This window comes from Periophthalmus magnuspinnatus, chromosome 21, assembly GCF_009829125.3.
Source record: "Periophthalmus magnuspinnatus isolate fPerMag1 chromosome 21, fPerMag1.2.pri, whole genome shotgun sequence".
In the NCBI taxonomy this organism is placed as follows: domain Eukaryota; kingdom Metazoa; phylum Chordata; class Actinopteri; order Gobiiformes; family Gobiidae; genus Periophthalmus; species Periophthalmus magnuspinnatus.
This window is the reverse complement of record NC_047146.1, coordinates 2,101,327-2,127,869: the sequence shown is the minus strand read 5'-3', so window position 1 is coordinate 2,127,869 and position 26,543 is coordinate 2,101,327. Positions and strand designations below refer to the sequence as shown.

At 45.9% G+C, this 26,543-nt stretch overlaps 1 protein-coding gene across 7 annotated transcripts in view; it reads right to left on the bottom strand.

Annotated features, from left to right (window-relative positions):
- Window positions 1-26,543, bottom strand: part of LOC117389177 (tensin-1) — a 239,718-nt gene that overhangs the window by 115,122 nt on the left and 98,053 nt on the right. For 5 of the 7 annotated variants that reach the window (XM_055230572.1, XM_055230573.1, XM_055230576.1 and 2 more), the window contains exon 3: window positions 25,405-25,442. In XM_055230572.1, coding sequence (XP_055086547.1) covers window positions 25,405-25,442 — 38 coding nt within the window. Of the gene's footprint in view, window positions 1-16,046; window positions 16,432-25,404; window positions 25,443-26,543 lie in introns of those variants that run through there. The other 2 variants (XM_055230579.1, XM_055230578.1) reach the window with 2 other exon arrangements.

Here is a 26,543-nt window from a genome sequence, read left to right as displayed (position 1 = left end):
TATTCACTTCCAAGTGTTTTATTGCTCGGAAATACCTTCAAAGAACATTCCATATTTCTCTGAAGGAGTCACCACTCCGCAGATCTGACCTGTAACTCGACAGCTTGTCTTCACTGTGATACATACGTTTATTGCCAGACTGTGATATATTCAAGGCAAAGCAGTAGCTGAGTGGGCACAGCTTTAATGTTCATTTTGTCCTATAGTCCAGGGCCGGTCCAGACTAGAAACAGACTGAGCAGCTGCTTAGGGCCCCAAGGCCAATAGGGGGCCCCCAAGAGCCCACACGTTTGTACTGAAAATAATAAATAATTTGTAAAGTTATACTAGAAACAGTGCTTGGGTGCAGCCTAAACATCCCTCTATAAAGATTACACTTTTTTACATAAATATAGTCGCAAATATTTCAGTCTTTTCGTCATATAAATAGAAACACAACTGGACAAGGTGATGAGACGCAGGGTCATGATGTCATCAATGTGAGTCACCAACAGCTGGGCCCCGGTACGTCCGCTGTCCAGGAGCCCAGAGACACATTCTGCCGAGGGCCCCCTGAAAGCTCGGGCCGGCCCTGCTACAGCGAGCGACACCGACATCACACACACGCCTCCACGCAGTTTGTGTCAGCGAAGGTAACACGGAGGAATGTGGAGCCGACAGGAGCAGAGTCTGGCTCCTGTCGGCTCCTGTCACCTGAACATACACGCTGCAAAAATATGTGAACGCTCTACACGCTACACGCTACTCACCCTGATACGGCGTGAAACAGGTCATGCAAAGTCAGCTCTTGAGTCAGCTGCGTACTGTCTGCATCGAATTATAAAGCGCCGTTATTGTCTGCGAATCAGGAAATCCTCAGATAGCATGCTAGTTGTTGCGTCGCCACTATCCAACCCCCAAAAGACGTGATCACTGTCAGATGAAAGGACTTTAAAACGTAAGATTTGTGGAGCTAATCCCCCCAAAAAACCCATGAGAAGGTTCGACGTTTACACTGCAGCTTGTCTGATCCTGCTCGCTGTCGTAGCGTTCAGCCGCCAGAAGCTAAGTTTTTCTTTATTAGCTCGCGTAGCATTAGCCTGTTTGTTAGCCGCTCATTACCACATCATTACCTCATTTGTTAGCATTAGCCGGATCTCTGCAGTTTGTCCCAGCTCTGTTAGCTTGTCGCCGTGACAGGGACGTTAGCTTACGGGAAACGACCCCTGGTTTAATGCAGTTAACACAAGCACGAGGGGAATGCAGCCGCACAATTACAGATGATTACATTAGGCTCATTTGAATAGGCCCAGAAGAGATAACATCAGGCAAAGAGGGCGTACACACAGAGACACAAAGACATACTGTACCAGGCCGGGTTTAGTCCTAGAGTAGTCCAGGTTTAGTCTGGGTTCAGGCCTCGTTTAGCCCTGGTTTAGGCTGTTTAGTCCTGGTTCAGTTCTGGTTTAGTTTATTCAAGGTTTAGTCCTGGTTTAGTCCTGGTTCAGTCCTGGTTCAGTCCTGGTTTAGTCCTGGTTCAGTCCTGGTTCAGTCCTGGTTCAGTCCTGGTTCAGTCCTGGTTTAGTCCTGGTTCAGTCCTGGTTTAGTTCTTGTTCAGTCTTGGTTTAATCCTGGTTTAGTTCTGGTTCAGTCCTGGTTTAATCCTGGTTCAGTCCTGGTTTAATCCTGGTTCAGTCCTGGTTTAGTTCTGGTTCAGTCCTGGTTCAGTCCTGGTTCAGTCCTGGGTCAGTCCTGGTTTTGTTCTGGTTCAGTCTTGGTTTAATCCTGGTTTAGTCCTGGTTTAGTTCTGGTTCAGTCCTGGTTCAGTCCTGGTTCAGTCCTGGTTCAGTCCTGGTTCAGTCCTGGTTTAGTCCTGGTATAGTCCTGGCTCAGTCCTGGTTCAGTCCTGGTTCAGTCCTGGTTCAGTCCTGGTTCAGTCCTGGTTCAGTCCTGGTTTAGTCCTGGTTTAGTCCTGGTTTAGTCCTGGTATAGTCCTGGCTCAGTCCTGGTTCAGTCCTGGCTCAGTCCTGGTTCAGTCCTGGTTCAGTCCTGGTTCAGTCCTGGTTTAGTCCTGGTTCAGTCCTGGTTTAGTCCTGGTATAGTCCTGGCTCAGTCCTGGTTCAGTCCTGGTTCAGTCCTGGTTCAGTCCTGGTCGTCCACACCCATGGACCACTGTGGAACCTTTTTACTGTCATCACTGTATCAGAATCAGTATCGAGTCTATTCCTTTGTATCGAAATCGAGTTTGACATTTCCGTATCGTGACAACACTACAGTAAAGATGCTCATTATCAAAAAGAACTAACATACTAACTTACACTTTAGTTTTAGCTCAGCTCATCCACGTTTCAAACCTTTCTCTAATTGGTCGAACAGACATGCTGCGAATTCAAACCGGCCAATCACAGCGTCCGTAGCCGTCTGCTGAATGGCTCTGACTTGTCTAGACACAGAGAGAGTTCAGTGATTTTTTCGGAGACCCGCCCCAAATGCATTCCTGTAGAACGTTTGACCTCAGAACTGTAATTAAACATATCCAGACGAACTCATGCACGTCTTAGACATTTAGCGTCAATAAATCACAAAACAACATTGACGACATCACAAGGTAAACATTTCGTACTTGGAGTTAAAGACTGAGGTTGCTTTTTTTCTATTTTTTCTACAGTACATCACAGAAGAAAAGCTTTGAAATGTTGGACAAATGTAACTTCTTTTCATATTACTTAAGAGGCTGAGACGGGAGCTAAAGGTGCAAACACAGAGACTCTTGTTCCTGCTGCAGATCTACTGTATAAATGTGACGTTAGCATCTGAGCTAAAGCCCCGTGCTGTTCCCGCTCTAGAGGACACACACAGGAACACACAATATCAGGACTTTCATTTATTTATTCACTGTTTTTTCTTCAGTCATTTAATACTTTTAAAACGAGCTTCAAGTCGCATCATCAGCTTCACATCGAGCTCATGTAGATATGTGCCCAATGACACGTGAGCCTCGTGCACGTCCAGACTCATCCAGAGCCTAATCCAGAACCTCCTCCAGAGATTCCTCAGAGCCTTATCCAGCCTCATCTAGAGCCTCTTCTAGCCTCATCCCGAACTTCTTCCAGATTTTTCCAGCCTCATCCAGAGTTTCATCGAGTCTCATCCAGAGCCTCCTCCAGAATCTCCACCAGAGCCTCCTCCAGAGCCTCCTCCAGAGCCTCCTCCAGAGCTTCCTCCAGAGCCTCATCCAAAGCCTCCACCAGAGCCTCCTCCAAAATCTCCTCCAGAGCCTCCTCCAGAGCCTCCTCCAAAGCCTCCACCAGAGCCTCATCCAGAGTCCCATCCAGCCTCATCTAGAGTCTCTTCTAGCTTCATCCCAAACGTCTTCCGGATTTTTCCAGCCTCATCCAGCCTAATCCAGACTTCTACCAGCCTCATTCAGATTCTCTTCCAATCTCATCCAGAGCCTCTTCCAGCCTCATCCCAAACATCTTCCAGACTTTTACAGCCTCATCCAGAGCCTCATCCAAAGCCTCCACCAGAGCCTCATCCAGAGTCCCATCCAGCCTCATCCAGATCCTCTTCCAGCCTCATCCCAAACATCTTCCAGACTTGTCCAGCTTCATCCAGAGCCTCTTCCAGACTTTTCCAGCCTCACTCAAAGCCTCTTCCAGCCTCATCCAGAGCCTTGTCAGAGCCAAACCCAAACACGTGTAAAGGAGAAACAGCTGATGCACAGGTTACGTGTCATTAAACCCAGACTAAACCTTTTCCCGAAGCCTTAAACCTGCGAGTCGGAGTCCAGGAGAGATCAGAGCGGAGAATAAAAACACAGACGGCTGGTGGACGCCGTGTGGAGCCCGTGATGGACAGGACCTCTGCTGGGACACTCAGCTCTTTTGGATGAGGGCCAAAGTGTCACAGGTAAAGTGTGTGTTTTATTACACTGCAGCTGCATTAAATACAAAGTAATTAATGGTCATTTTAACATTGTGAATTATTAAGTGACTCGTGGACTTTTACTTTGCGTCGCTGGAGCAGAAACCGGAACAGTCTCTCCTCTGCGGATACTTTACTCTCGTCTTTCCAACGTGATAAATTTCCACAAAATTTCTCTCTCGTTGTCCTGATAATTGAAACAGCACTCGATAAACAACTTCATCTGCATCTTCTCTTCAGTGGATTAAATGAAAGAGTCATGTGAGGTTCCTGCTGCTTTCTGATTGGACAACAGTCTTGATTTAACGCCAAATCAAAACATAAATAACTGGGAGATCACGTCCATTGTTTTTGTAGTTTAGAATAAATCCTCGTTTGAATTGTCATGAGTAAAAGTTTGAACATGTTTACATCTTATCTGCAAATAACTTTAAATCAAAATCCTACAGTTCGTCTCCATATTGTGATGAATGAGTCAGATTAATTTGGCGTTTGTTGAATTTGACATAAAGTAAACACAGACCAGACGCTGATATGAAGTAAATATTTGAGTTCAGTGTCTCAAGTGTCCTCTGACGCCTGAAGTCCACACAGACGGACGAGTGTAGTACTGGAGCTGTGAGCGATAAGAGTTCCCAGGATCTTTGAACTAAACATCACGTTTTATAAACACAATGAAGAGTTTTGTAAATAACAATCTCATGAATGTCTCATCACGTTTTGACACATCAGGCAATTTTACTATTTCCGTTTTGGAAGATGCCGAATAAAACTAAATACTGCAGTTTTTTGTGGCTTAAAGAGGAGGTATTTATTTATATGAAGTATTAAAGAGGAGGTATTTACTTCTGTGGGGTATTAAAGAGGAGGTATTTACTTTTGTGGGGCATTAAAGAGGAGGTATTTACTTCTGTGGGGTATTAAAGAGGAGGTATTTACTTCTGTGGGGTATTAAAGAGGAGGTATTTTACTTCTACGGGGTATTAAAGAGGAGGTATTTACTTCTGCGGGGTATTAAAGTGGAGGTATTTACTTCTGTGGGGTATTAAAGAGGAAGTATTTACTTCTGTGGGGTATTAAAGAGGAGGTATTTACTTCTGTGGGGTATTAAAGAGGAGGTATTTACTTCTGTGGGGTATTAAAGAGGGGGTATTTAATTCTATGGGGTATTAAAGAGGAGGTATTTACTTCTGTGGGGCATTAAAGAGGAGGTATTTACTTCTGCGGGGTATTAAAGTGGAGGTATTTACTTCTGTGGGGTATTAAAGAGGAGGTATTTACTTCTACGGGGTATTAAAGAGGAGGTATTTACTTCTATGGGGTATTAAAGAGGAGGTATTTACTTCTGTGGGGTATTAAAGAGGAGGTATTTACTTCTGTGGGGTATTAAAGAGGAGGTATTTACTTCTGTGGGGTATTAAAGAGGAGGTATTTACTGCTGTGGGGTATTAAAGAGGAGGTATTTACTTCTGTGGGGTATTAAAGAGGAGGTATTTACTTCTGTGGGGTATTAAAGAGGAGGTATTTACTGCTGTGGGGTATTAAAGAGGAGGTATTTACTGCTGTGGGGTATTAAAGAGGAGGTATTTACTTCTGTGGGGTATTAAAGAGGAGGTATTTACTTCTGTGGGGTATTAAAGAGGAGGTATTTTCACAAAGTACAGTTTTGTGTCATGTTTTTGTATATTTATGGAGGATTGTCATGTGGGAACGTGGGTGATGTAGACTTGTGGGCAAATAAAACACAAATAAAACACAAATAAAACACAAAAAACAACAGTTTACAGTGGTCTACAGTTACTCCTCACTTACCGATTAATGATTAATGATTCACAAAGATGAGTTTATAAGCACTTTCCACAACTCCCACAGACGTTAAACCTAACAACTAGCATGCTAACGGTGCACTTCCTCATTCCGGGACCATAAAACGCTTCATAGTTATCTGCGGACAGAACACGGTGGACTTACTTTGACCTCAGGAGCTGCTTAAATTAGACGATAATTATATTTTTACTAAATGTCGCTGAAATCACCGTCTTCATTATCAGCCGTCACTCAGACTTTTCAAACAAATCCGTGTATTTTGAGTTTGGATAGTCCTATCTCGTTCCCGCTTTTGGAAGGCTGTTCCTCGGTGGATTTTGGCCGCAGTAAAAGGTTAAAATGAATTCCTTGAGATTAGATTAGGAGCAGGAGTCTGAGCAGAAGCCGAGATAAGAGCAGAGCGTGGACGACCTGAAGATACGGGACTTTTCTAATCACGTGTTGTTCTGCCTTTATGAACGCGTTAGCCGTTAGCATGACTAGCGGCAACGCGTTCTGCTCTGTTTAATGCCGCAGCGTGTAACTTTTTGGGCAAACATAGACTCGATTATCAGCGTGTTTTTGTTGTGGTTGTTTATTGCGCTGAAAAACTTAGAAAGGTGTGTGCTGGCTCTGAGTGGGGCTTGCATCTCCACAAACCTGCCTCCTCCGGCTTGTTTCCATGGAAATGTTGTATGGGGTAATATGAGGTATTAAAGAGGAGGTATTTACTCCTGTGGGGTATTAAAGAGAAGGTATTTACTTCTGTGGGGTATTAAAGAGGAGGTATTTACTCCTGTGGGGTATTAAAGAGGAGGTATTTACTCCTGTGGGGTATTAAAGAGGAGGTATTTACTCCTGTGGGGTATTAAAGAGGAGGTATTTACTTCTATGGGGTATTAAAGAGGAGGTATTTACTTCTGTGGGGTATTAAAGAGGAGGTATTTACTTCTATGTTGTATTAAAGGAGGTATTTACTTCTGTGGGGTATTAAAGAGGAGGTATTTACTTCTATGTTGTATTAAAGGAGGTATTTACTTCTGTGGGGTATTAAAGAGGAGGTATTTACTTCTATGTTGTATTAAAGAGGAGGTATTTACTTCTGTGGGGTATTAAAGAGGAGGTATTTACTTCTATGTTGTATTAAAGGAGGTATTTACTTCTGTGGGGTATTAAAGAGGAGGTATTTACTTCTATGTTGTATTAAAGAGGAGGTATTTACTTCTGTGGGGTATTAAAGAGGAGGTATTTACTTCTGTGGGGTATTAAAGAGGAGGTATTTACTTCTGTGGGGTATTAAAGAGGAGGTATTTACTTCTACGGGGTATTAAAGAGGAGGTATTTACTTCTACGGGGTATTAACTGTAACACACACATATTTAGATCACCATATCCCAAAACAACATATTAACATGTTTTATAAGTTTCACTTTTGTTTTTTGACCCTCTGAGTCTCTCTTCTCTTCGCTCTCTGTGCTAAGCCCCTCCCCCTCCAGAGCACTATCACAGCACAATCAGGTGCATCGCACTAATGAAACTACTGCACATCACACCAGGTTTGTCACGTCGTAGTGTACAGTTTTGCATCATGTTTTGTATATTTACGGAGGATTGTCGCGTGGGAGCGTGGGTGATGTAGACTTGTGGGCGGAGCCTTGTACAGGAGCTCACATGGACATGGGAGAGATCTCTAGATTACTGAAACATAGCATGGATGACGTCTAAATCCTCTTCAGACGTGTTTTTGATGACGGGACAACGTTATAACGGGAGAAAGCTAAAATTGTATGTCAATATTTGTTCTGTTGAGGATTTGTGTATTTAAAACTTTACGTATACTGTCAATAATTCAAAACGACACAGATCTCTGCCAAACGTGGACATAAAGTGGTATTTGTGCCTTTTGTGCTAATGCTAATGCTAACACACGCTGAGGTCTGCTGAAGGTCAATGGGACAGAGGCTAAACACACGTTACAACATGCTAACGCTAACGCTAACGCTCAAAAAGGACAGAAGTTCATTCATTCACGCTGCAGTCGGAGGGAAGGTTTTGCTCAGGGATTAAAGACGGGGAAAAGTTCACTGCCGTTTAACCGACGCGCTCAGGAATAAGTGGATTAAGGAATTATTAGATTAACTCCTCAGAATAATCTCAAAATGAAAGATTAAGATGTCATTAAAGAGTTTTTTTTTTCAACTCTCGGGACAAGACTTTCCCCTCTTTTTAACTCTTTCCTCTCTCTCTTCTCCTCTTTTTCCTTTTTCCTCCCCTCTCTGAGAAGGAGGGAAAGAGAAAGAGAGGGAGAGAGCAAACAGGACGGCATAAAAATAAATACCACATGGGTGAGGGAAAGAGAGGGAGAAAGAGAAGGAGGAATGAGGGAGGGAGAAGGAGCAGACAGGAGCACCAAACATCGGCCGACTGAAAAAATACACCGCAAGAACGAGAGGGGAGAGAAAAAGACAGAGAGAAACAGAAAGAGTCCTGAGAGAGAGTCCAGAGAGAGGGTCCAGAGAGAGAGAGTCCAGAGAGAGAGAGTCCAGAGAGCGTCCAGAGAGAGTCCAGAGAGAGTCCAGAGAGAGTCCAGAGAAAGTCCAGAGAGAGAGAGTCCAGAGAGAGAGAGTCCAGAGAGAGAGAGTCCAGAGAAAGTCCAGAGAGAGAGAGTCTAGAGAGAGTCCAGAGAGAGAGTCCAGAGAGAGAGAGTCCAGAGAGAGAGTCCAGAGAGAGAGAGTCCAGAGAGAGAGAGTCCAGAGAGAGAGAGTCCAGAGAGAGAGAGTCCAGAGAGAGAGAGTCTAGAGAGAGTCCAGAGAGAGAGTCCAGAGAGAGAGAGAGAGTCCAGAGAGAGAATCCAGAGAGAAAGTCCAGAGAGAGTCCAGAGAGAGAGTCCAGAGAGAGAGAGTCCAGAGAGAAAGTCCAGAGAGAGTCCAGAGAGAGAGAGTCCAGAGAGAGTCCAGAGAGAGAGTCCAGAGAGAGAGAGTCCAGAGAGAGTCCAGAGAGAGAGTCCAGAGAGAGAGCCCAGAGAGAGAGAGTCCAGAGAGAGGGTCCAGAGATAGAGAGTCCAGAGAGAGAGTCCAGAGAGAGAGAGTCCAGAGAGAGAGTCCAGAGAGAGAGTCCAGAGAGAGAGAGTCCAGAGAGAGAGAGTCCAGAGAGAGTCCAGAGAGAGAGAGTCCAGAGAGAGTCCAGAGAGAGTCCAGAGAGAGTCCAGAGAGAGAGTCCAGAGAGAGTCCAGAGAGAGAGAGAGTCCAGAGAGAGTCCAGAGAGAGAGTCCAGAGAGAGAGTCCAGAGAGAGAGTCCAGAGAGAGTCCAGAGAGAGTCCAGAGAGAGAGTCCAGAGAGAGTCCAGAGAGCGAGTCCAGAGAGAGTCCAGAGAGAGTCCACAGAGAGAGAGAGAGTCCAGAGAGAGTCCAGAGAGAGTCCAGAGAGAGAGAGAGAGTCCAGAGAGACTCCAGAGAGAGTCCAGAGAGAGAGAGAGAGTCCAGAGAGAGTCCAAAGAGAGTCCAGAGAGAGAGAGTCCAGAGAGAGTCCAGAGAGAGAGAGTCCAGAGAGAGAGTCCAGAGAGAGAGTCCAGAGAGAGAGTCCAGAGAGAGAGAGTCCAGAGAGAGTCCAGAGAGAGAGTCCAGAGAGAGAGTCCAGAGAGAGAGAGTCCAGAGAGAGAGAGTCCAGAGAGAGAGAGTCCAGAGAGAGAGAGTCCAGAGAGCGTCCAGAGAGAGTCCAGAGAGAGTCCAGAGAAAGTCCAGAGAGAGAGAGTCCAGAGAGCGTCCAGAGAGAGTCCAGAGAGAGTCCAGAGAAAGTCCAGAGAGAGAGAGTCCAGAGAGAGAGAGTCCAGAGAGAGAGAGTCCAGAGAAAGTCCAGAGAGAGAGAGTCTAGAGAGAGTCCAGAGAGAGAGTCCAGAGAGAGAGAGAGAGTCCAGAGAGAGAGTCCAGAGAGAGAGAGTCCAGAGAGAGAGAGTCCAGAGAGAGAGAGTCCAGAGAGAGAGAGTCCAGAGAGAGAGAGTCTAGAGAGAGTCCAGAGAGAGAGTCCAGAGAGAGAGAGAGAGTCCAGAGAGAGAATCCAGAGAGAAAGTCCAGAGAGAGTCCAGAGAGAGAGTCCAGAGAGAGAGAGTCCAGAGAGAAAGTCCAGAGAGAGTCCAGAGAGAGAGAGTCCAGAGAGAGTCCAGAGAGAGAGTCCAGAGAGAGAGAGTCCAGAGAGAGTCCAGAGAGAGAGTCCAGAGAGAGAGCCCAGAGAGAGAGAGTCCAGAGATAGAGAGTCCAGAGAGAGAGTCCAGAGAGAGAGAGTCCAGAGAGAGAGTCCAGAGAGAGAGTCCAGAGAGAGAGAGTCCAGAGAGAGAGAGTCCAGAGAGAGTCCAGAGAGAGTCCAGAGAGAGTCCAGAGAGAGAGTCCAGAGAGAGTCCAGAGAGAGAGAGTCCAGAGAGAGTCCAGAGAGAGAGTCCAGAGAGAGAGTCCAGAGAGAGAGTCCAGAGAGAGTCCAGAGAGAGTCCAGAGAGAGAGTCCAGAGAGAGTCCAGAGAGCGAGAGAGAGTCCAGAGAGACTCCAGAGAGAGTCCAGAGAGAGAGAGAGAGTCCAGAGAGAGTCCAAAGAGAGTCCAGAGAGAGAGAGTCCAGAGAGAGAGAGTCCAGAGAGAGAGTCCAGAGAGAGAGTCCAGAGAGAGAGTCCAGAGAGAGAGAGTCCAGAGAGAGTCCAGAGAGAGAGTCCAGAGAGAGAGTCCAGAGAGAGAGTCCAGAGAGAGAGTCCAGAGAGAGAGACCAGAGAGAGAGTCCAGAGAGAGTCCAGAGAGAGAGTCCAGAGAGAGAGTCCAGAGAGAGAGTCCAGAGAGAGTCCAGAGAGAGTCCAGAGAGAGTCCAGAGAGAGAGAGAGTCCAGAGAGAGTCCAGAGAGAGAGAGTCCAGAGAGAGAGTCCAGAGAGAGAGTCCAGAGAGAGAGTCCAGAGAGAGAGAGTCCAGAGAGAGTCCAGAGAGAGAGTCCAGAGAGAGAGTCCAGAGAGAGAGAGTCCAGAGAGAGTCCAGAGAGAGAGTCCAGAGAGAGAGTCCAGAGAGAGAGACCAGAGAGAGAGTCCAGAGAGAGTCCAGAGAGAGAGTCCAGAGAGAGAGTCCAGAGAGAGAGTCCAGAGAGAGTCCAGAGAGAGTCCAGAGAGAGTCCAGAGAGAGTCCAGAGAGAGAGAGAGTCCAGAGAGAGTCCAGAGAGAGTCCAGAGAGAGTCCAGAGAGAGTCCAGAGAGAGTCCAGAGAGAGAGAGTCCAGAGAGAGTCCAGAGAGAGTCCAGAGAGAGAGAGTCCAGAGAGAGTCCAGAGAGAGTCCAGAGAGAGAGATTCCAGAGAGAGTCCAGAGAGAGTCCAGAGAGAGAGAGTCCAGAGAGAGTCCAGAGAGAGAGTCCAGGGAGAGAGTCCAGAGAGAGAGTCCAGAGAGAGAGTCCAGAGAGAGAGTCCAGTGAGAGAGAGTCCAGAGAGAGGGTCCAGAGATAGAGAGTCCAGAGAGAGAGAGTCCAGAGAGAGTCCAGAGAGAGTCCAGAGAGAGTCCAGAGAGAGAGAGTCCAGAGAGAGTCCAGAGAGAGAGTCCAGAGAGAGAGTCCAGAGAGAGAGTCCAGAGAGAGAGAGTCCAGAGAGAGTCCAGAGAGAGTCCAGAGAGAGTCCAGAGCGCTGACACAGGACAGGGCTGTGCTGTTTTGGCTCACAGGACGATGACATCATCAGCAGAGTGACTCCAGGACCGGAGCAGCTGTTTAACACCGACTCGTTTGGGAATTTTGGGATATGAAAACGCTCCGTATCCCAGTTTTTCCCAAGGATTGAAGCAAAATCTGTTTTACCCCAAAGCAGAAATATTTTTTAAAGAAGTCAAAATAAAAATAAGTCTGAGAGAAACCACATTTCACTCAGGACTAAACCAGGACTGAACCAGGACTAGACCAGGACTAAACCAGGACTAAACCAGGACTGAACCAGGAGTAAACCAGAACTAAACCAGGACTGAACCGGGACTAAACAGGACTAAACCAGGCCTCAAGACCACCTCAATGACATTGGAATAAAATTGGATCAAGTTGAAGAAGTGCGTGTTAACGAGTTGTTGTTGGTGGTGTTGTTGGCGTTGTTGTTGTTGGTGGTGTTGTTGGCGTTGTTGTTGTTGGTGGTGTTGTTGGCGTTGTTGTTGTTGGTGGTGTTGTTGTTGGTGGTGTTGTTGTTGGTGTTGTTGGTGTTGTTGGTGTTGTTGTTGTTGGTGTTGTTGTTGTTATTGTTGTTTTACCTGTGATCTCTGATCTGAGAGTTGTGAAAAGCTCTTATAAACTCATCATGGTGAATAATTAGGATGCTTCAGGTATGTGAGGAGTAACTTTGTTAACTACAGCACTTACAGTAACCATAGTAACCACAGTAACCATAGTAACCATAATAACTAGATAAATATGAAGCTGGACCAGGTCACATGACCAAACACAGCGGAAAATCAGTCAGACAGAAAAGACATAACTGAGTTTGTGATGGAAAAAACTCCTCATGTGAAATCAGACCAGAACAGGACTGAACCAGGACTAAACCAGGACTAAACCAGGACTGAACCAGGACTGAACCAGGACTAAACCAGGTCTAAACCAGGACTAAACCAGGTCTAAACCAGGACTGAACCAGGTCTAAACCAGGACTGAACCAGGACTACACCAGGACTGAACCAGGACTAAACCAGGACTAAACCAGGTCTAAACCAGGACTAAACCAGGACTAAACCAGAACTGAACCAGGACTAAACCAGGACTAAACCAGGACTGAACCAGGACTAAACCAGGACTAAACCAGGACTAAACCAGGACTAAACCAGGACTAAACCAGGACTGAACCAGGACTGAACCAGGACTAAACCAGGTCTAAACCAGGACTAAACCAGGTCTAAACCAGGACTGAACCAGGTCTAAACCAGGACTGAACCAGGACTACACCAGGACTGAACCAGGACTAAACCAGGACTAAACCAGGTCTAAACCAGGACTAAACCAGGACTAAACCAGAACTGAACCAGGACTAAACCAGGACTAAACCAGGACTGAACCAGGACTGAACCAGGACTAAACCAGGACTAAACCAGGACTAAACCAGGACTAAACCAGGACTGAACCAGTACTAAACCAGGACTGAACCAGGACTGAACCAGGACTGAACCAGGACTAAACCAGGTCTAAACCAGGACTAAACCAGGACTAAACCAGGACTAAACCAGGACTAAACCAGGACTGAACCAGGACTGAACCAGGACTGAACCAGGACTAAACCAGGTCTAAACCAGGACTAAACCAGGTCTAAACCAGGACTGAACCAGGTCTAAACCAGGACTGAACCAGGACTAAACCAGGACTGAACCAGGACTAAACCAGGACTAAACCAGGTCTAAACCAGGACTAAACCAGAACTGAACCAGGACTAAACCAGGACTAAACCAGGACTGAACCAGGACTAAACCAGGACTAAACCAGGACTAAACCAGGACTAAACCAGGACTAAACCAGGACTGAACCAGTACTAAACCAGGACTGAACCAGGACTGAACCAGGACTAAACCAGGTCTAAACCAGGACTAAACCAGGACTGAACCAGGACTGAACCAGGACTGAACCAGGACTAAACCAGGACTAAACCAGGACTGAACCAGGACTGAACCAGGACTGAACCAGGACTAAACCAGGACTAAACCAGGACTAAACCAGGACTAAACCAGGACTAAACCAGGACTGAACCAGGACTGAACCAGGACTAAACCAGGTCTAAACCAGGACTAAACCAGGTCTAAACCAGGACTGAACCAGGTCTAAACCAGGACTGAACCAGGACTGAACCAGGACTGAACCAGGACTGAACCAGGACTAAACCAGGACTAAACCAGGTCTAAACCAGGACTAAACCAGAACTGAACCAGGACTAAACCAGGACTGAACCAGGACTGAACCAGGACTAAACCAGGACTAAACCAGGACTAAACCAGGACTAAACCAGGACTAAACCAGGACTGAACCAGTACTAAACCAGGACTGAACCAGGACTGAACCAGGACTGAACCAGGACTAAACCAGGTCTAAACCAGGACTAAACCAGGACTAAACCAGGACTGAACCAGGACTAAACCAGGACTAAACCAGGACTAAACCAGGCTTCAAAACCACTTCATGGAAAAATCCTGTTGCAGTTGTGTCCAGTCCATGAGGCTCAGTTGTTTCAGTGACACTGGACAGACTCAGGGGACGGGACAGTTAAAGGGACGTCACACTGTCTCTGCTCTGATGTCGTCTCCTCGTCACACACAGACCTGGAGTTGTGTTTTGTTTCATTCTCACATGTTTAACACACAAACCTGCTTCTCTCAAACTGAAAACACTCTGTTCCACCTTGTGATGTCATCATGTGGTGACACAGGAAGTGTTTTGAGGTTTGTAGATAAAGTATAATAAATAATAATAAAGTGTGAAAGAAACAAAACACAACTCCAGGTCTGTTTGTGAGGAGGATAGAACACGACTTAAAGCGACAGGAGGTTTGTTCGATACAGGAGCTTTAAATTATACAGAGTGTTTCTTTAATGTTATTTCAAAATAAAATGACAAAGTAATGGTCCAAGAAATGACTCAAGTGAGAGGAAAAGAGTATTTGAGGAAAGAGAGGAGAAAGAGAGGAAGAGAGAGACAGAGAGGAGAGACCAAAAAGAGAGAGAGAGGAGAAAGAAAGAGGAAGAGAAAGAAAGAGAGACAGAGAGGAGAGAGAGAGGAAGAGAGAGACAGAGAGGAGAGACCAAAAAGAGAGAGAGAGGAGAGAGAAAGAGAGACAGAGAGAAAGAGAGGAGAGAGAGAGGAAGAGAGAGACAGAGAGGAGAGAGAAAGAGGGAGAGAAAGAAAGAGACAGAGAAGAGAGACCAAAAAGAGAGAGAGGAGAGAGAAAGAGGGAGAGAAAGAAAGAGAGATAGAGAGACAGAGAGGAGAGAGAGAGGAAGAGAGAGACAGAGAGGAGAGACCAAAAAGAGAGAGGAGAGAGAAAGAGGGAGAGAAAGAGAGACAGAGAGACAGACAGGAGAGAGAGAGGAAGAGAGAGACAGAGAGGAGAGACCAAAAAGAAAAAGAGGAGAGAGAAAGAGGGAGAGAAAGAGAGACAGAGAGACAGACAGGAGAGAGAGAGGAAGAGAGAAACAAAGAGGAGAGACCAAAAAGAGAGAGGAGAGAGAAAGAGGGAGAGAAAGAAAGAGAGATAGAGAGACAGAGAGGAGAGAGAGAGGAAGAGAGAGACAGAGAGGAGAGACCAAAAAGAAAGAGAGGAGAGAGAAAGAGGGAGAGAAAGAGAGACAGTGAGACAGACAGGAGAGAGAGAGGAAGAGAGAAACAGAGAGGAGAGACCAAAAAGAGAGAGGAGAGAGAAAGAGGGAGAGAAAGAAAGAGAGATAGAGAGACAGAGAGGAGAGAGAGAGGAAGAGAGAGACAGAGAGGAGAGACCAAAAAGAAAGAGAGGAGAGAGAAAGAGGGAGAGAAAGAAAGAGAGATAGAGAGACAGAGTGGAGAGAGAGAAGAGAGAGAGAGCAAGCAAGTGAGAGAGAGAGTTAAAGAAAGAGAGAAAGACAGAGGAGATAGAGAGAGTGAGATAGAGAGGGAGAAAGAAAGAGAGAGAGAGTTAGGAGAAAGAGAAAGAGACAGAGGAGAGAGATAGCAGGAGAGGAGAGAGAAAGAGGAGAGAGAGCAAGAGAGAAATAAGGAAAGACAGAAAGAGAGAGGGGGAAAAGAGTGAGAGGAGAGAAAGAGAGAGAGGGAGAAAGAAAAGCAGAGAGAGGATAGAGAGAGAAAGAAGAGAAAAAGAAGAAAGACAGAGAGAGAGAGAGAGGGAGAGAGAGACATAGTGGAGAGAGAGAGAGAGAGAGAGAGTTAGGAGAGAGAGAGACAGAGAGGAGAGAGATAGAAAGAGGAGAGAGAGAGAGTGAGAGAGAGAAAGATAGAGTTAGCAGAGAGAGGAGAGAGATAAATTGTATTATCACTGTGATATCGTAATCAGTATCGAGTATCGAGTCCTGAGTATCGACTCTCCCTCTGAACCTCAAACACGTAAATCAAACCTCAGTCTGATGTTTGTCCTGAGCCGTGACCCGTAGCTCAGACTCTTCCCCGTAACAACCGCACGCAGCACGTTACAGGTTTGACTCCGAGCTCACGTTACATCTGCAGAAGCACCGATCCGGCTTCTCCAGCGCCGATACCGATTCCGATACCGTAGCTGTGAGTGAATCCCAGCGCAGAGACTCAAAACACCATTTATCTCCACAAAAACAAAAGTAAAACGAGACAAAACTGAGGCTAACGTCTTCGTCCGAGGTTAAATCGTACCTGGAACACAGCCGTAGCCATGTCGTCTTCTTCTTCTACTTCTTCTTCTTCTTCTTCTTCTTCTTCTCGGCTAATCGTTTTGCTATTTCCACTGTTTTAAAACGACATAGTCCACGTCCAGAGTCTGTCTGCGAATCGGCTCCTGGCTCCTCTCCTCGCTGCAGCATGAAGCGCTCCAAAACTCCTCTCTCCTTCTCTCCCTCTCTCCTTCTCTCGTTTCTTCCTCTCCTCCTCTCTTCGCGCTCGTTCTTTAGCCGTTTAAACTAGCGTAGCGGCGCCGGAGTCTCCGCAGAGGCGTTTGTGGAGGATCGGAGGAGAAGGAGAAGTGTTTAGACCCGTGTGTGTTCCCCAGCTCTGCTCTTGGTTCACTCCCTCTCCACTCTCTCCTCCCTCCTTCTCTTCTCTCTCCTCCCTCCTCTTCTCTCTCTCTCCGCTCTCCTCCCTCTCTCACGTTTCAGTTTTTCCTTCTCTTGTTTTTTTTACTCTCCTGTCTTCTGTCTTTCTCTCCTTCCTCACTTAAGCTCTTTCTCTCTCTCTCCCTTCTTTCTCTAGCTTTCACTTGGCCGTTTCTTTCTTTCTTTTGCTCTCTCCTCCCTCCATCTCCTATCACTTCCCCTCCCTGTCTCCCACCTTTCCCTCTCTCTCTCTATCCTCCCACTTCCTCTCTCCTCCCCCTTGTCTCTCTCTTCTCCCGCTCTCATGTTTCAGTTTATCCTTCTCTTGTTTTCTTGTTTTTTAGTCTCATGTCTTCTGTCTTTTTCTTCTCTTAATCTCTCCCTCTCCCCCTTGTTTCTCTCTTCCATTCTACTCTTTCTGTTCCTCGGTCTAGTCTCAACTCTCTCCTCCCTCCTCTTCTCTCTGTCTATCTCTCTGTCTCTTCTCTCTGACTGTCTCTTTTGCTCTTCTCTCCCCTCCTCTCTCTCTCTATATATTTATCTGTCTTCTTTCTCTGTTTATCTCTCTCCCCTTTTCTCTCTGTCTCTCTCTTTTGCTCTACTTTCCTCCCTCCTCTTCTCTTTCTCTCCCTCTTCTCTCTCTCTTTCTCTGTCTGTCTCTCCCTCTGTTCCTCTTCTCTCTATCTCTCTCCCTTCCTCTTCTCTCTCTCTTTGTCTTTCTCTCTCCCTCCCTCTTCTCTCTACCTCTCCTCCTGCTGTAGCGCCTCCTGCTGTAGCGCCTCCTGCTGTAGCGCCTCCTGTGGACGACTGCACGACACAGAGAGAGGAACGAGGGATGAGAAGATTTATGTGTGTCATGTGGACAAATGTAATCTCTCTCTTCCTCTCAGACACACATCCCCCTCCTCTCGGTCCCTCTCTTTCCCTGCTCTCCCTCTCTTTTCTCCTCTCCTCCTTCTCTCCCTCTCTTCTCTCCCTCTCTCCTCTTCTCTCCTCTCCCTGTCTCCTCTCCCTCTCTCCTCTCCTCCTCCTCTCCTCTCCTCCTCTCAAAGGTCCTAGGTCTAGTCCTGGTCTAGTCCTGGTCCTGGTCCTGGCCTTGGTCCTGGTCCTGGTCTAGTCTTGGTCCTGGTCCTGGTCCTGGTCCTGGCTCTTCGTCACATTCCTGTGAGCAGCTGTGCACGTCCTCAGTGTTTGTTTGAGCTGCTGTTTCTAAGCGTCTCTTCTGTTGCGCCCGACTTACACTTTTCACATCTGATGATAATGACCTCATTGTAATTAAAGCCATAGGACGTCACTTTTCTGCCAAAACAAAAGCCTAAAATAAAAGCACGTCCGTTTGTTTTGTTTGTCTTTTTTATTCATTTTGGTTGTGTTTGTTGTTCTTAAAACTTAGCGAAACATGTGTTCTCACTGTGAGCGGCTCGCATCTCCACAGACCTGACTCTTATGGTCTGGAGGAGGGCTTCATGCTCAAAGGCCAATCACGCAGGTGCCTTCAGAAAGTTCCGTACTGTGTCTTTAAGTGCATTCTAAATCAACTATTTAACACTTTAAACATGCAGAGCACAAGTCTAATACTTAACCTGATCAGACGCAGCAGCTTCACGTCGACTTAAACCTGATATCATCGTTTCCCTGGCGATGGGGCTTTAACACTCTGGGACATTAAAGTGGACCTGTCCTGTACAATGGACATTTCAGAGTTTTTATTTTTGTCGTGTTTGGAGTGATTCATGTTTGTGTAATCTTTAATCAACTATAAATAAGACGCCATTTTGTCGAAAAAAACCCGTTTTCACCCCCACTGTGACACGCCCACTGTGACACGCCCACTGTGACACGCCCACTGCGACACGCCCACTGTGACACGCCCACTGCGACACGCCCACTGTGACACACCCACTGTGACACGCCCGCTGCGACACGCCCGCTGCGACACGCCCGCTGTGACACGCCCACTGCGACACGCCCGCTGTGACACGCCCACTGTGACGCACTTCTCCTGTGTGACGTGATCTTGTCTAACTTGAGTAACAGACAGAGCAGTGCCTCCACTTAGCGTCACATCCCAATAATTCAATATCAGTCAAAAATACAACAACGACGAATGTGTTATACACTAAAAAACACTTCCCACATCGGATTGGTCGCCTTGTCGTGACCCCGCCCCCTCTCAGGGCTCCACACAGGAAGTGCTCACTATGGACAGGAAGTGCTCGGTGTGGACAGGAAGTGCATTGTTGTGGGTCTGTTCTTACATCACCTCTGCTCTGAGCTCTGGTGTGAACTAAACCAGGTCTATAACAGGACTAAACCAGGTCTAATCCAGGACTAAACCAGGTCTATAACAGGACTAAACCAGGTCTATAACAGGACTAAACCAGGTCTATAACAGGACTAAACCAGGTCTAATCCAGGACTAAACCAGGTCTATAACAGGACTAAACCAGGTCTATAACAGGACTAAACCAGGTCTAATCCACGACTAAACCAGGTCTATAACAGGACTAAACCAGGTCTATAACAGGACTAAACCAGGTCTAATCCAGGACTAAACCAGGTCTATAACAGGACTAAACCAGGTCTAATCCAGGACTAAACCAGGTCTATAACGGGACTAAACCAGGTCTAATCCAGGACTAAACCAGGTCTATAACAGGACTAAACCAGGTCTATAACAGGACCAAACCAGGTCTAATCTAGGACTAAACCAGGTCTAAAAGTGTAAACGTAAACGTCATCATGACAAAGCGCCGCGTGCTGCTGGCGCCCCCTATGGACAGATGCACGTCGCACTAGAGCAGCACGTTTGTTTAACCTTTGTACCAAAACGACGACGCGACGCTGCAGAATCCTACGAGTATCAACGATTAAGAAAATAAAAGTGGAGAAGGAAGTGCGGACGTCACAGTGGGCGTGTCAGAGTGGGCGTGTCACAGTGGGCGTGTCACAGTGAAGGTGAAAACATGAGTAAATCGGCAAAACGGCGTCTTGAAAACAGTGGATTAAAGATTAAACTCTAACGTGAATCAGTCCAAACACAACTTCAGAGGCTCAACGAGAACAAAAACAAATACAACACGGTTCAAATCTCTGAAAAGTCCAGTTTTTGCAGAACCGTCCACTTTAACGGGGGAAATATCCATCAACGGAATCTAAGCAAAACATGTTGTGCTCCAAAAGGGAAGTCAGCCAATCCCAAAAACACACAGGGTCCACTTTTAAATAAGCTTTCTGAGAATTCGCCGAGCTCCGAGAAGAAAAACACTTTTGTCACAGAAGACGCGAGAAGAAATGAGGTCGGCCATTTTGTTTTGTCAGGAGCTCGTCCTTCATTAGCGCTGGACATGCTAGCTTCCTTCTGCAAACGCTAACGCCTTTACAACGGAGTACTCAGTCTACTGCAGCGGCTATTGTCACGATACTAGAGTTTTGATACTGAGGGATTGACTCGATACCACGATAATGTTTCGATATCGCAATAATGAAGAAACAAACACTTGTTAAATTAATAATAATAAAGTGTTCTGTAAGTTAAAGTTCTAAAACTGTTCAAGAAACGTCAAATTTGAACATGTTTGGGGATTTTTTTTCAGTATCGATACTTGTCAAATCGAGTATCTGCGTTTCGATACCTTTGAAAGCCCTACGAGCAACAGATTTTAAACAAAGAGAGAACCCAAAGTGATCATTTCAGCTCTGGAATTGCCAATCTCTACTGAGCTAAAGGTGGAAAAAAAAAGGAGCTGTTTAACTTGAAGACTATCACTTGATGACATCACAAGGTGGAACAGAGTGTTTTGAGGTTTGGAGATGTACACAGACTTTTGAGGAGGGAACAGCATTAGAACCGCGCAAACTTTAAGAAAGACCAGAGGTTAAACCAACAATCCCAAATAGCAGCTGGTGATGAGATGTGATACAGTGGACCAGCAGAGGGCGCAGGAGAGCGCAGGGTTTACACGCACAGACACAGAAGAAAGAGACGCAGGTGAAGCACGTTAGGGCGGGGCAGAATGTCAAGGTAAGAGGAAGTAAAAGTCAAAACACACATGGGTGTGTCAGAATGTCTCCCCTCAACCCCTAACCCCTCAGCCCCTAACCCCTCAGCCCCTAACCGCTCAGCCCCTAACCCCTCAACCCCTAACCCCTCAACCTCTAACCCCTCAGCCCCTAACCCCTCAGCCCTTAACCCCTCAGCCCTTAACCCCTCAGCCCCTAACCCCTCAGCCCTTAACCCCTCAGCCCCTAACCCCTCAACCTCTAACCCCTCAGCCCCTAACCCCTCAGCCCTTAACCCCTCAGCCCCTAACCCCTCAACCTCTAACCCCTCAGCCCCTAACCCCTCAGCCCTTAACCCCTCAGCCCCTAACCCCTCAACCTCTAACCCCTCAGCCCCTAACCCCTCAACCTCTAACCCCTCAGCCCCTAACCCCTCAACCTCTAACCCCTCAGCCCCTAACCCCTCAGCAATTCTACACATTTTTTTTTATTATTTTTTTTTTTTACAGCGTATGAACGTGCATTGTTCTCTGCGTCCCGACTGGCCAAGGCACTGCAGACCACCGGCAATCGAACCCCCGCCGCGTCTCCACAGCACAGATAATAATATTTATAATATTTATAATGATGCTGCAAATTTGTGTTGATATTTTGTTATAAATGTTGTTTTATGTTTCACGTTGAAAGATCTGATATTTGATTTATAAACTTAAACTTCATTTATTTTACTGCATTAATGTTGATGTTAAAATATCTCAGAACTGTTATTATTTAAGTTTTACATAAATAAGTTACCGTCAGTTTAAGAGCGATTGCGCGCACGAGGAAAAGAGCACACGCCTGGGAAACGTGCTGAGTCGAGGCGGCGCATAAAGATGGAGACTTTTTTTTTTTTTTTTTTTTTTTTTTAACCATAGTATTGTGTATTTTTCAGACTTGGTTTGAATACTTCAGTAAAAAAAAAAATTTGCAAAGCTGTGAATTCAAATTGTGTAACTCATCTTTTACATTTATTATTTAGTTGTTTTTTTTTTTTCTTCAATAAAAATACACCATTTATTAATTAATTAAACAAGAGAGAAATGTGAGAAAATGTTAACGCCTGTGTGAAAAAAAAGAAAAGTGTATAAAGTGTGTGGTGAGGGGTTTTACAGACAAAAACAGAGAGAATAATGTAAAAAATAAAGCTGATACTTCGTGGATTTCATGCTTTTGTGAATTTCTTCAGCTATCTCTACATATGTTTAAAGCCAAGGCGCACTGTGGAACTTTCCTGAAGGCATTAAACTGGATTAAACTGGTCTATCGCTATGGAAACAAGCAGGCGATGCAACCGGGATGAGTGACGGGTGGGTCAGATCTGTGGAGGGGCGACCCAGCTCTCCTCACTGTATGTTTTTCCGATGTATTTCTGAGGAACAAAAACACCTGTAATGAAATAAATCCAAGCTAGATGTGTTTAATGCCTTACTGTGGAACATTCCAGGCGAGGCGGAGACATAACATCTCCATGGCGACAATCAGACGTGGTTAATTAACTGTTTTGTGCGATATTAAAGCTTCACAGTGAGAATCCACGCCGTAAAACGTGGTGGGTGAGTTTAATCCGTGCACGTTTTGTCCAATCCCAGTTTCCTTCGGTGAAATCAGGAGCGCTTCCGTTTCCAAACACCCCCCGAACGCGCCGCAGTGAACAGGAAGCTAACCGCTAACAACACGAAAAACAACAAGGGAGTGACCACGACCAGCGGCCAACGCGATGGTTATCTCTGACCCTGCAGTTTAGACGTCTACAAACTGCTCTGAAGGACGCGCGACTCGCTTTAGTTCAACAGTTCAGATTAAGTTACTGTTTTTCCGTGTAAGAGTTTTAGACATGGCGAGTTTTTATGACAGATGCCCTTCCAGTCTTAGGCCATAATAGTGTGACTGGAGTGAGGTGTCTTGCTCAGGAGCACGACTGCAGGCGAATTAAACATTTCGACTCATTTAGCAGTTTGTTTTTGATTAATATTTGTTGGTTTGCAGTGAAGGGACAAGGAGAGTGCATGTGGTGAGAGTGCACGTTATGAGAGTGCACGTTATGAGAGTGCACATGGTGAGTGTGCACGTGGTGAGAGTGCACATTAAGAGTGCACGTTATGAGAGTGCACGTGGTGAGAGTGCACATTAAGAGTGCACGTTATGAGAGTGCACGTGGTGAGAGTGCATATTAAGAGTGCACGTTATGAGAGTGCACATTATGAGAGTGCACGTGGTGAGAGTGCACATTAAGAGTGCACGTTATGAGAGTGCACATGGTGAGTGTGCACGTGGTGAGAGTGCACATTAAGAGTGCACGTTATGAGAGTGCACGTGGTGAGAGTGCATATTAAGAGTGCACGTTATGAGAGTGCACGTGGTGAGAGTGCACATTAAGAGTGCACGTTATGAGAGTGCACATGGTGAGTGTGCACGTGGTGAGAGTGCACATTAAGAGTGCACGTTATGAGAGTGCACGTGGTGAGAGTGCATATTAAGAGTGCACGTTATGAGAGTGCACGTGGTGAGAGTGCATATTAAGAGTGCACGTTATGAGAGTGCACATTATGAGAGTGCACGTGGTGAGTGCACATTAAGAGTGCACGTTATGAGAGTGCACATTATGAGAGTGCACGTGGTGAGAGTGCACATGGTGAGAGTGCACGTTATGAGAGTGCACGTGGTGAGAGTGCACGTTATGAGAGTGCACATGGTGAGACTGCACATTAAGAGTGCACGTTATGAGAGTGCACGTGGTGAGAGTGCATATTAAGAGTGCATGTTATGAGAGTGCACATTATGAGAATGCACGTGGTGAGAGTGCACATTAAGAGTGCACGTTATGAGAGTGCACATTATGAGAGTGCACATGGTGAGTGTGCACGTGGTGAGAGTGCACATTAAGAGTGCATGTTATGAGAGAGCACATGGTGAGAGTGCACATTAAGAGTGCACGTTATGAGAGTGCACGTGGTGAGAGTGCATATTAAGAGTGCATGTTATGAGAGTGCACATTATGAGAATGCACGTGGTGAGAGTGCACATTAAGAGTGCACGTTATGAGAGTGCACATTATGAGAGTGCACGTGGTGAGAGTGCACATTAAGAGTGCACGTTATGAGAGTGCACATTATGAGAGTGCACGTGGTGAGAGTGCACATGGTAAGAGTGCACGTTATGAGAGTGCACGTGCTAAGAATGCAAGTTATGAGAGTGCATGTGGTGAGAGTGCACGTGGGGGTGAGAGTGCACGTGGGGGTGAGAGTGCACGTGGGGGTGAGAGTAAACTGAAGCCTTGTTCAGTTCAGTTTATGCTTCATTTCACACAGATGTTTCTCTGGACACTGTGTCACTCTGACTTTACACTGATGAAGCTGGACACACACTCGGTGACATCGTGACATCACTCTGTGCACTTTAGTGATACAGTTTCAAACTCAAACTGGTGCTGATTCCAATTCTGATACCACAATGATAATAAAACACTCTCTCTACAGACAACAGACTGATTTTCAGTAGTTCACACTGGTCCATGGTGTAAACTCGTCTGTGTGTTTTATACTTGTGAAACAGACACTTCAGTATAAACAGATTCAAGAACGTGCACGTGGTGAGAGTGCACGTGGTGGTGAGAGTGCACGTGGTGGTGAGAGTGCACGTGGTGGTGAGAGTGCACGTGTGTTTGCTGGCGCTCGGATGTGAAAATATCTGAGTCTTGTCCTGAACATTTGACAGTGAGGTGTCGGGGATGAGCAGAGACGCTAAAATCCATGAGAAACACGCCCGCGGACGGCGCACACGGCAAACACACCCGTCTCTACGGAGATGTTATCACTTCACCTGGAATGTTCCTCAGTATGGCTTTAAAACATATCGTTCAATGACAAGTGTTCGTATTGCTCACTGACCTGCACATGACACTCGGCAGTGTCATGTGCTTCTGTGCATCGAGGTTTAATGCCATACGCTGGGACATTTCACAGTGTTTATGTCGGTCACAACATCATCACGTGTTAACCGCTCAATTTTCACATTTTAACCACAATGATCTACTTATTTTCATTTCATTTGACCAAAGATTACACTAAAAGTCAGATTTTTACCGTCTTAAAATGTGGAAAAAACAGTTTGAACATTTTGCAGTCGTCCAAAGTTATTCCTCACTGACCTGATGCGTCCAGAGCATCACAATTACTCACAGTGATGAGTTTGTAAAGTGTTTGTACGTTCTCCTCACAACTCTCACAGACCAGAGCGGCGTTTTGCCTTCACTGGAATGCTAACAACAACTGCGCACTTCCTGATTGTTGATGGTAAAAACACTCACATTCCGGTCCCATACACACACACACAGAGACACACACACAGACACACACACACCCCCCCACACCCCCACAGAGACACACACACACACACACACTTCACTTTTATTTTTAGACTCGTATCTGTCTTAAACTCTCGTTCCAATCTAAACAGACGTAGCTCCAGGGACATGTTTAGTACATTCTTCACATTTTCCTGGTGTAAACTCCACCCAAAGAGTCGCACTAAACAGCCCCGCCCCATCTGCCCCATCTGCCCCATCTGCCCCGTCTGCCCCAACCGCTGCACCACGATGGGACAGATAAACCTACATTTGACAGCACTCCTGTACAAGCAGCAGCAAATGTGTGTGTGTGTGTGTGTGTCTGCTTGTGTGTCGGGGTGTGTCTGCGTGTGTCTGTGTGTATATGTATGTGTGTTTGTGTGTATGGTTGTGTGTGTGTGTGTGTCTCCGTGTAGGGGTGTGTGTGTGTGTATATGTGTGTGTTTGTGTGTATGTCTATGTGTGTGTGTGTGTGTGAGGAGCTTTTCCTCATCGCCACAAAATTAATAATAATAATAATAATAATAATAATAATAATAATAATAATAATAATAATAATAATAATGTTTCTTACCTTGACTTCACATTGTGTGTGACAGGAAACACGACACACTGCAAAGAAAAGAAAAAAAACATTAAAAAAAATGATAACACTGAGAACTGTTCTAACTGTTTTATTAATCACAAAAACATCGGACATGATGGACACGATCGTCCAATCAGAAAACAGAACGAGCGTCACATGACTCTCTCATTTGTCTTGTTTCAGTATTTCACTATTGTGTCTGTAAATCAAGACCTGAACATTAATAACAGACAAATCAGGCGTGTTATTTCCCCGAGGTCGCTCCTGTTAGCCTTAGCAACAGGTTTGATTGACAGCGTTGCTAAGCGCCCACTCCCTGTTAAACCAACGGTGCGGTCGGGAAGGGGCGTTACCTTCAACAGCCTCGCTCCTGATTGGCTCTTTGGTTGCTATGATACTCAGTCTATGGTTTTTATAAATGGACTTTCATTTTAACATTCCAAAAAGACAAAAAAAAAAAAAGTTGATTTCAATATTGATCCATGAACTTAATCGAGACAAACTTCATGTCGGTGCAACTTAAACTCACCCTATTGAGCTTGAGTCTCTATGGTTCTCATCTCTGTGGATCATTTTGTTTTAATTTACACATTTGAAATCACAATATTCATCTAAAACCAATTCATAACAGAAACATGTCCGCTGGAGTCTAAGTTAGAAAACTGTCGCCGTAAACGTCATCACAACAAAGCGCCGCATGCTGCTGGCGCCCCCTATGGACAGATGCACATCACAGTAGAGCAGCAATTATTTTTTTTTTTTTTTTCATTTGTAGCAAAATGACAACGCGACGCTGCCGTTAAAGTGAATTACTTTTTTTGGCAACTTGCAAACTAAGTAAATTTACAGCTTCCTGGTCCAAATGCATGTGCGTGCTGCCCCCTAGTGGCCGCTGTCATCTCCACAGGTTGGAGACTTTAGGGGTTTGGCCTCGGTCACATATTCTCACCTCTGTCTATTTCACATAATTCACTGTAGTAAAAACAAACACGAGGTCCAGTCCAGGGAGCGAGGCCACGGGCAGAACAGAGCGCCGCTTCCAAAACAGGAGACGAGAGCGTTACCATGTTAGGAAATGAGCGGGAATCCAACCCACAACCTCCTCACTGCGAGCAGCTCGACACAGA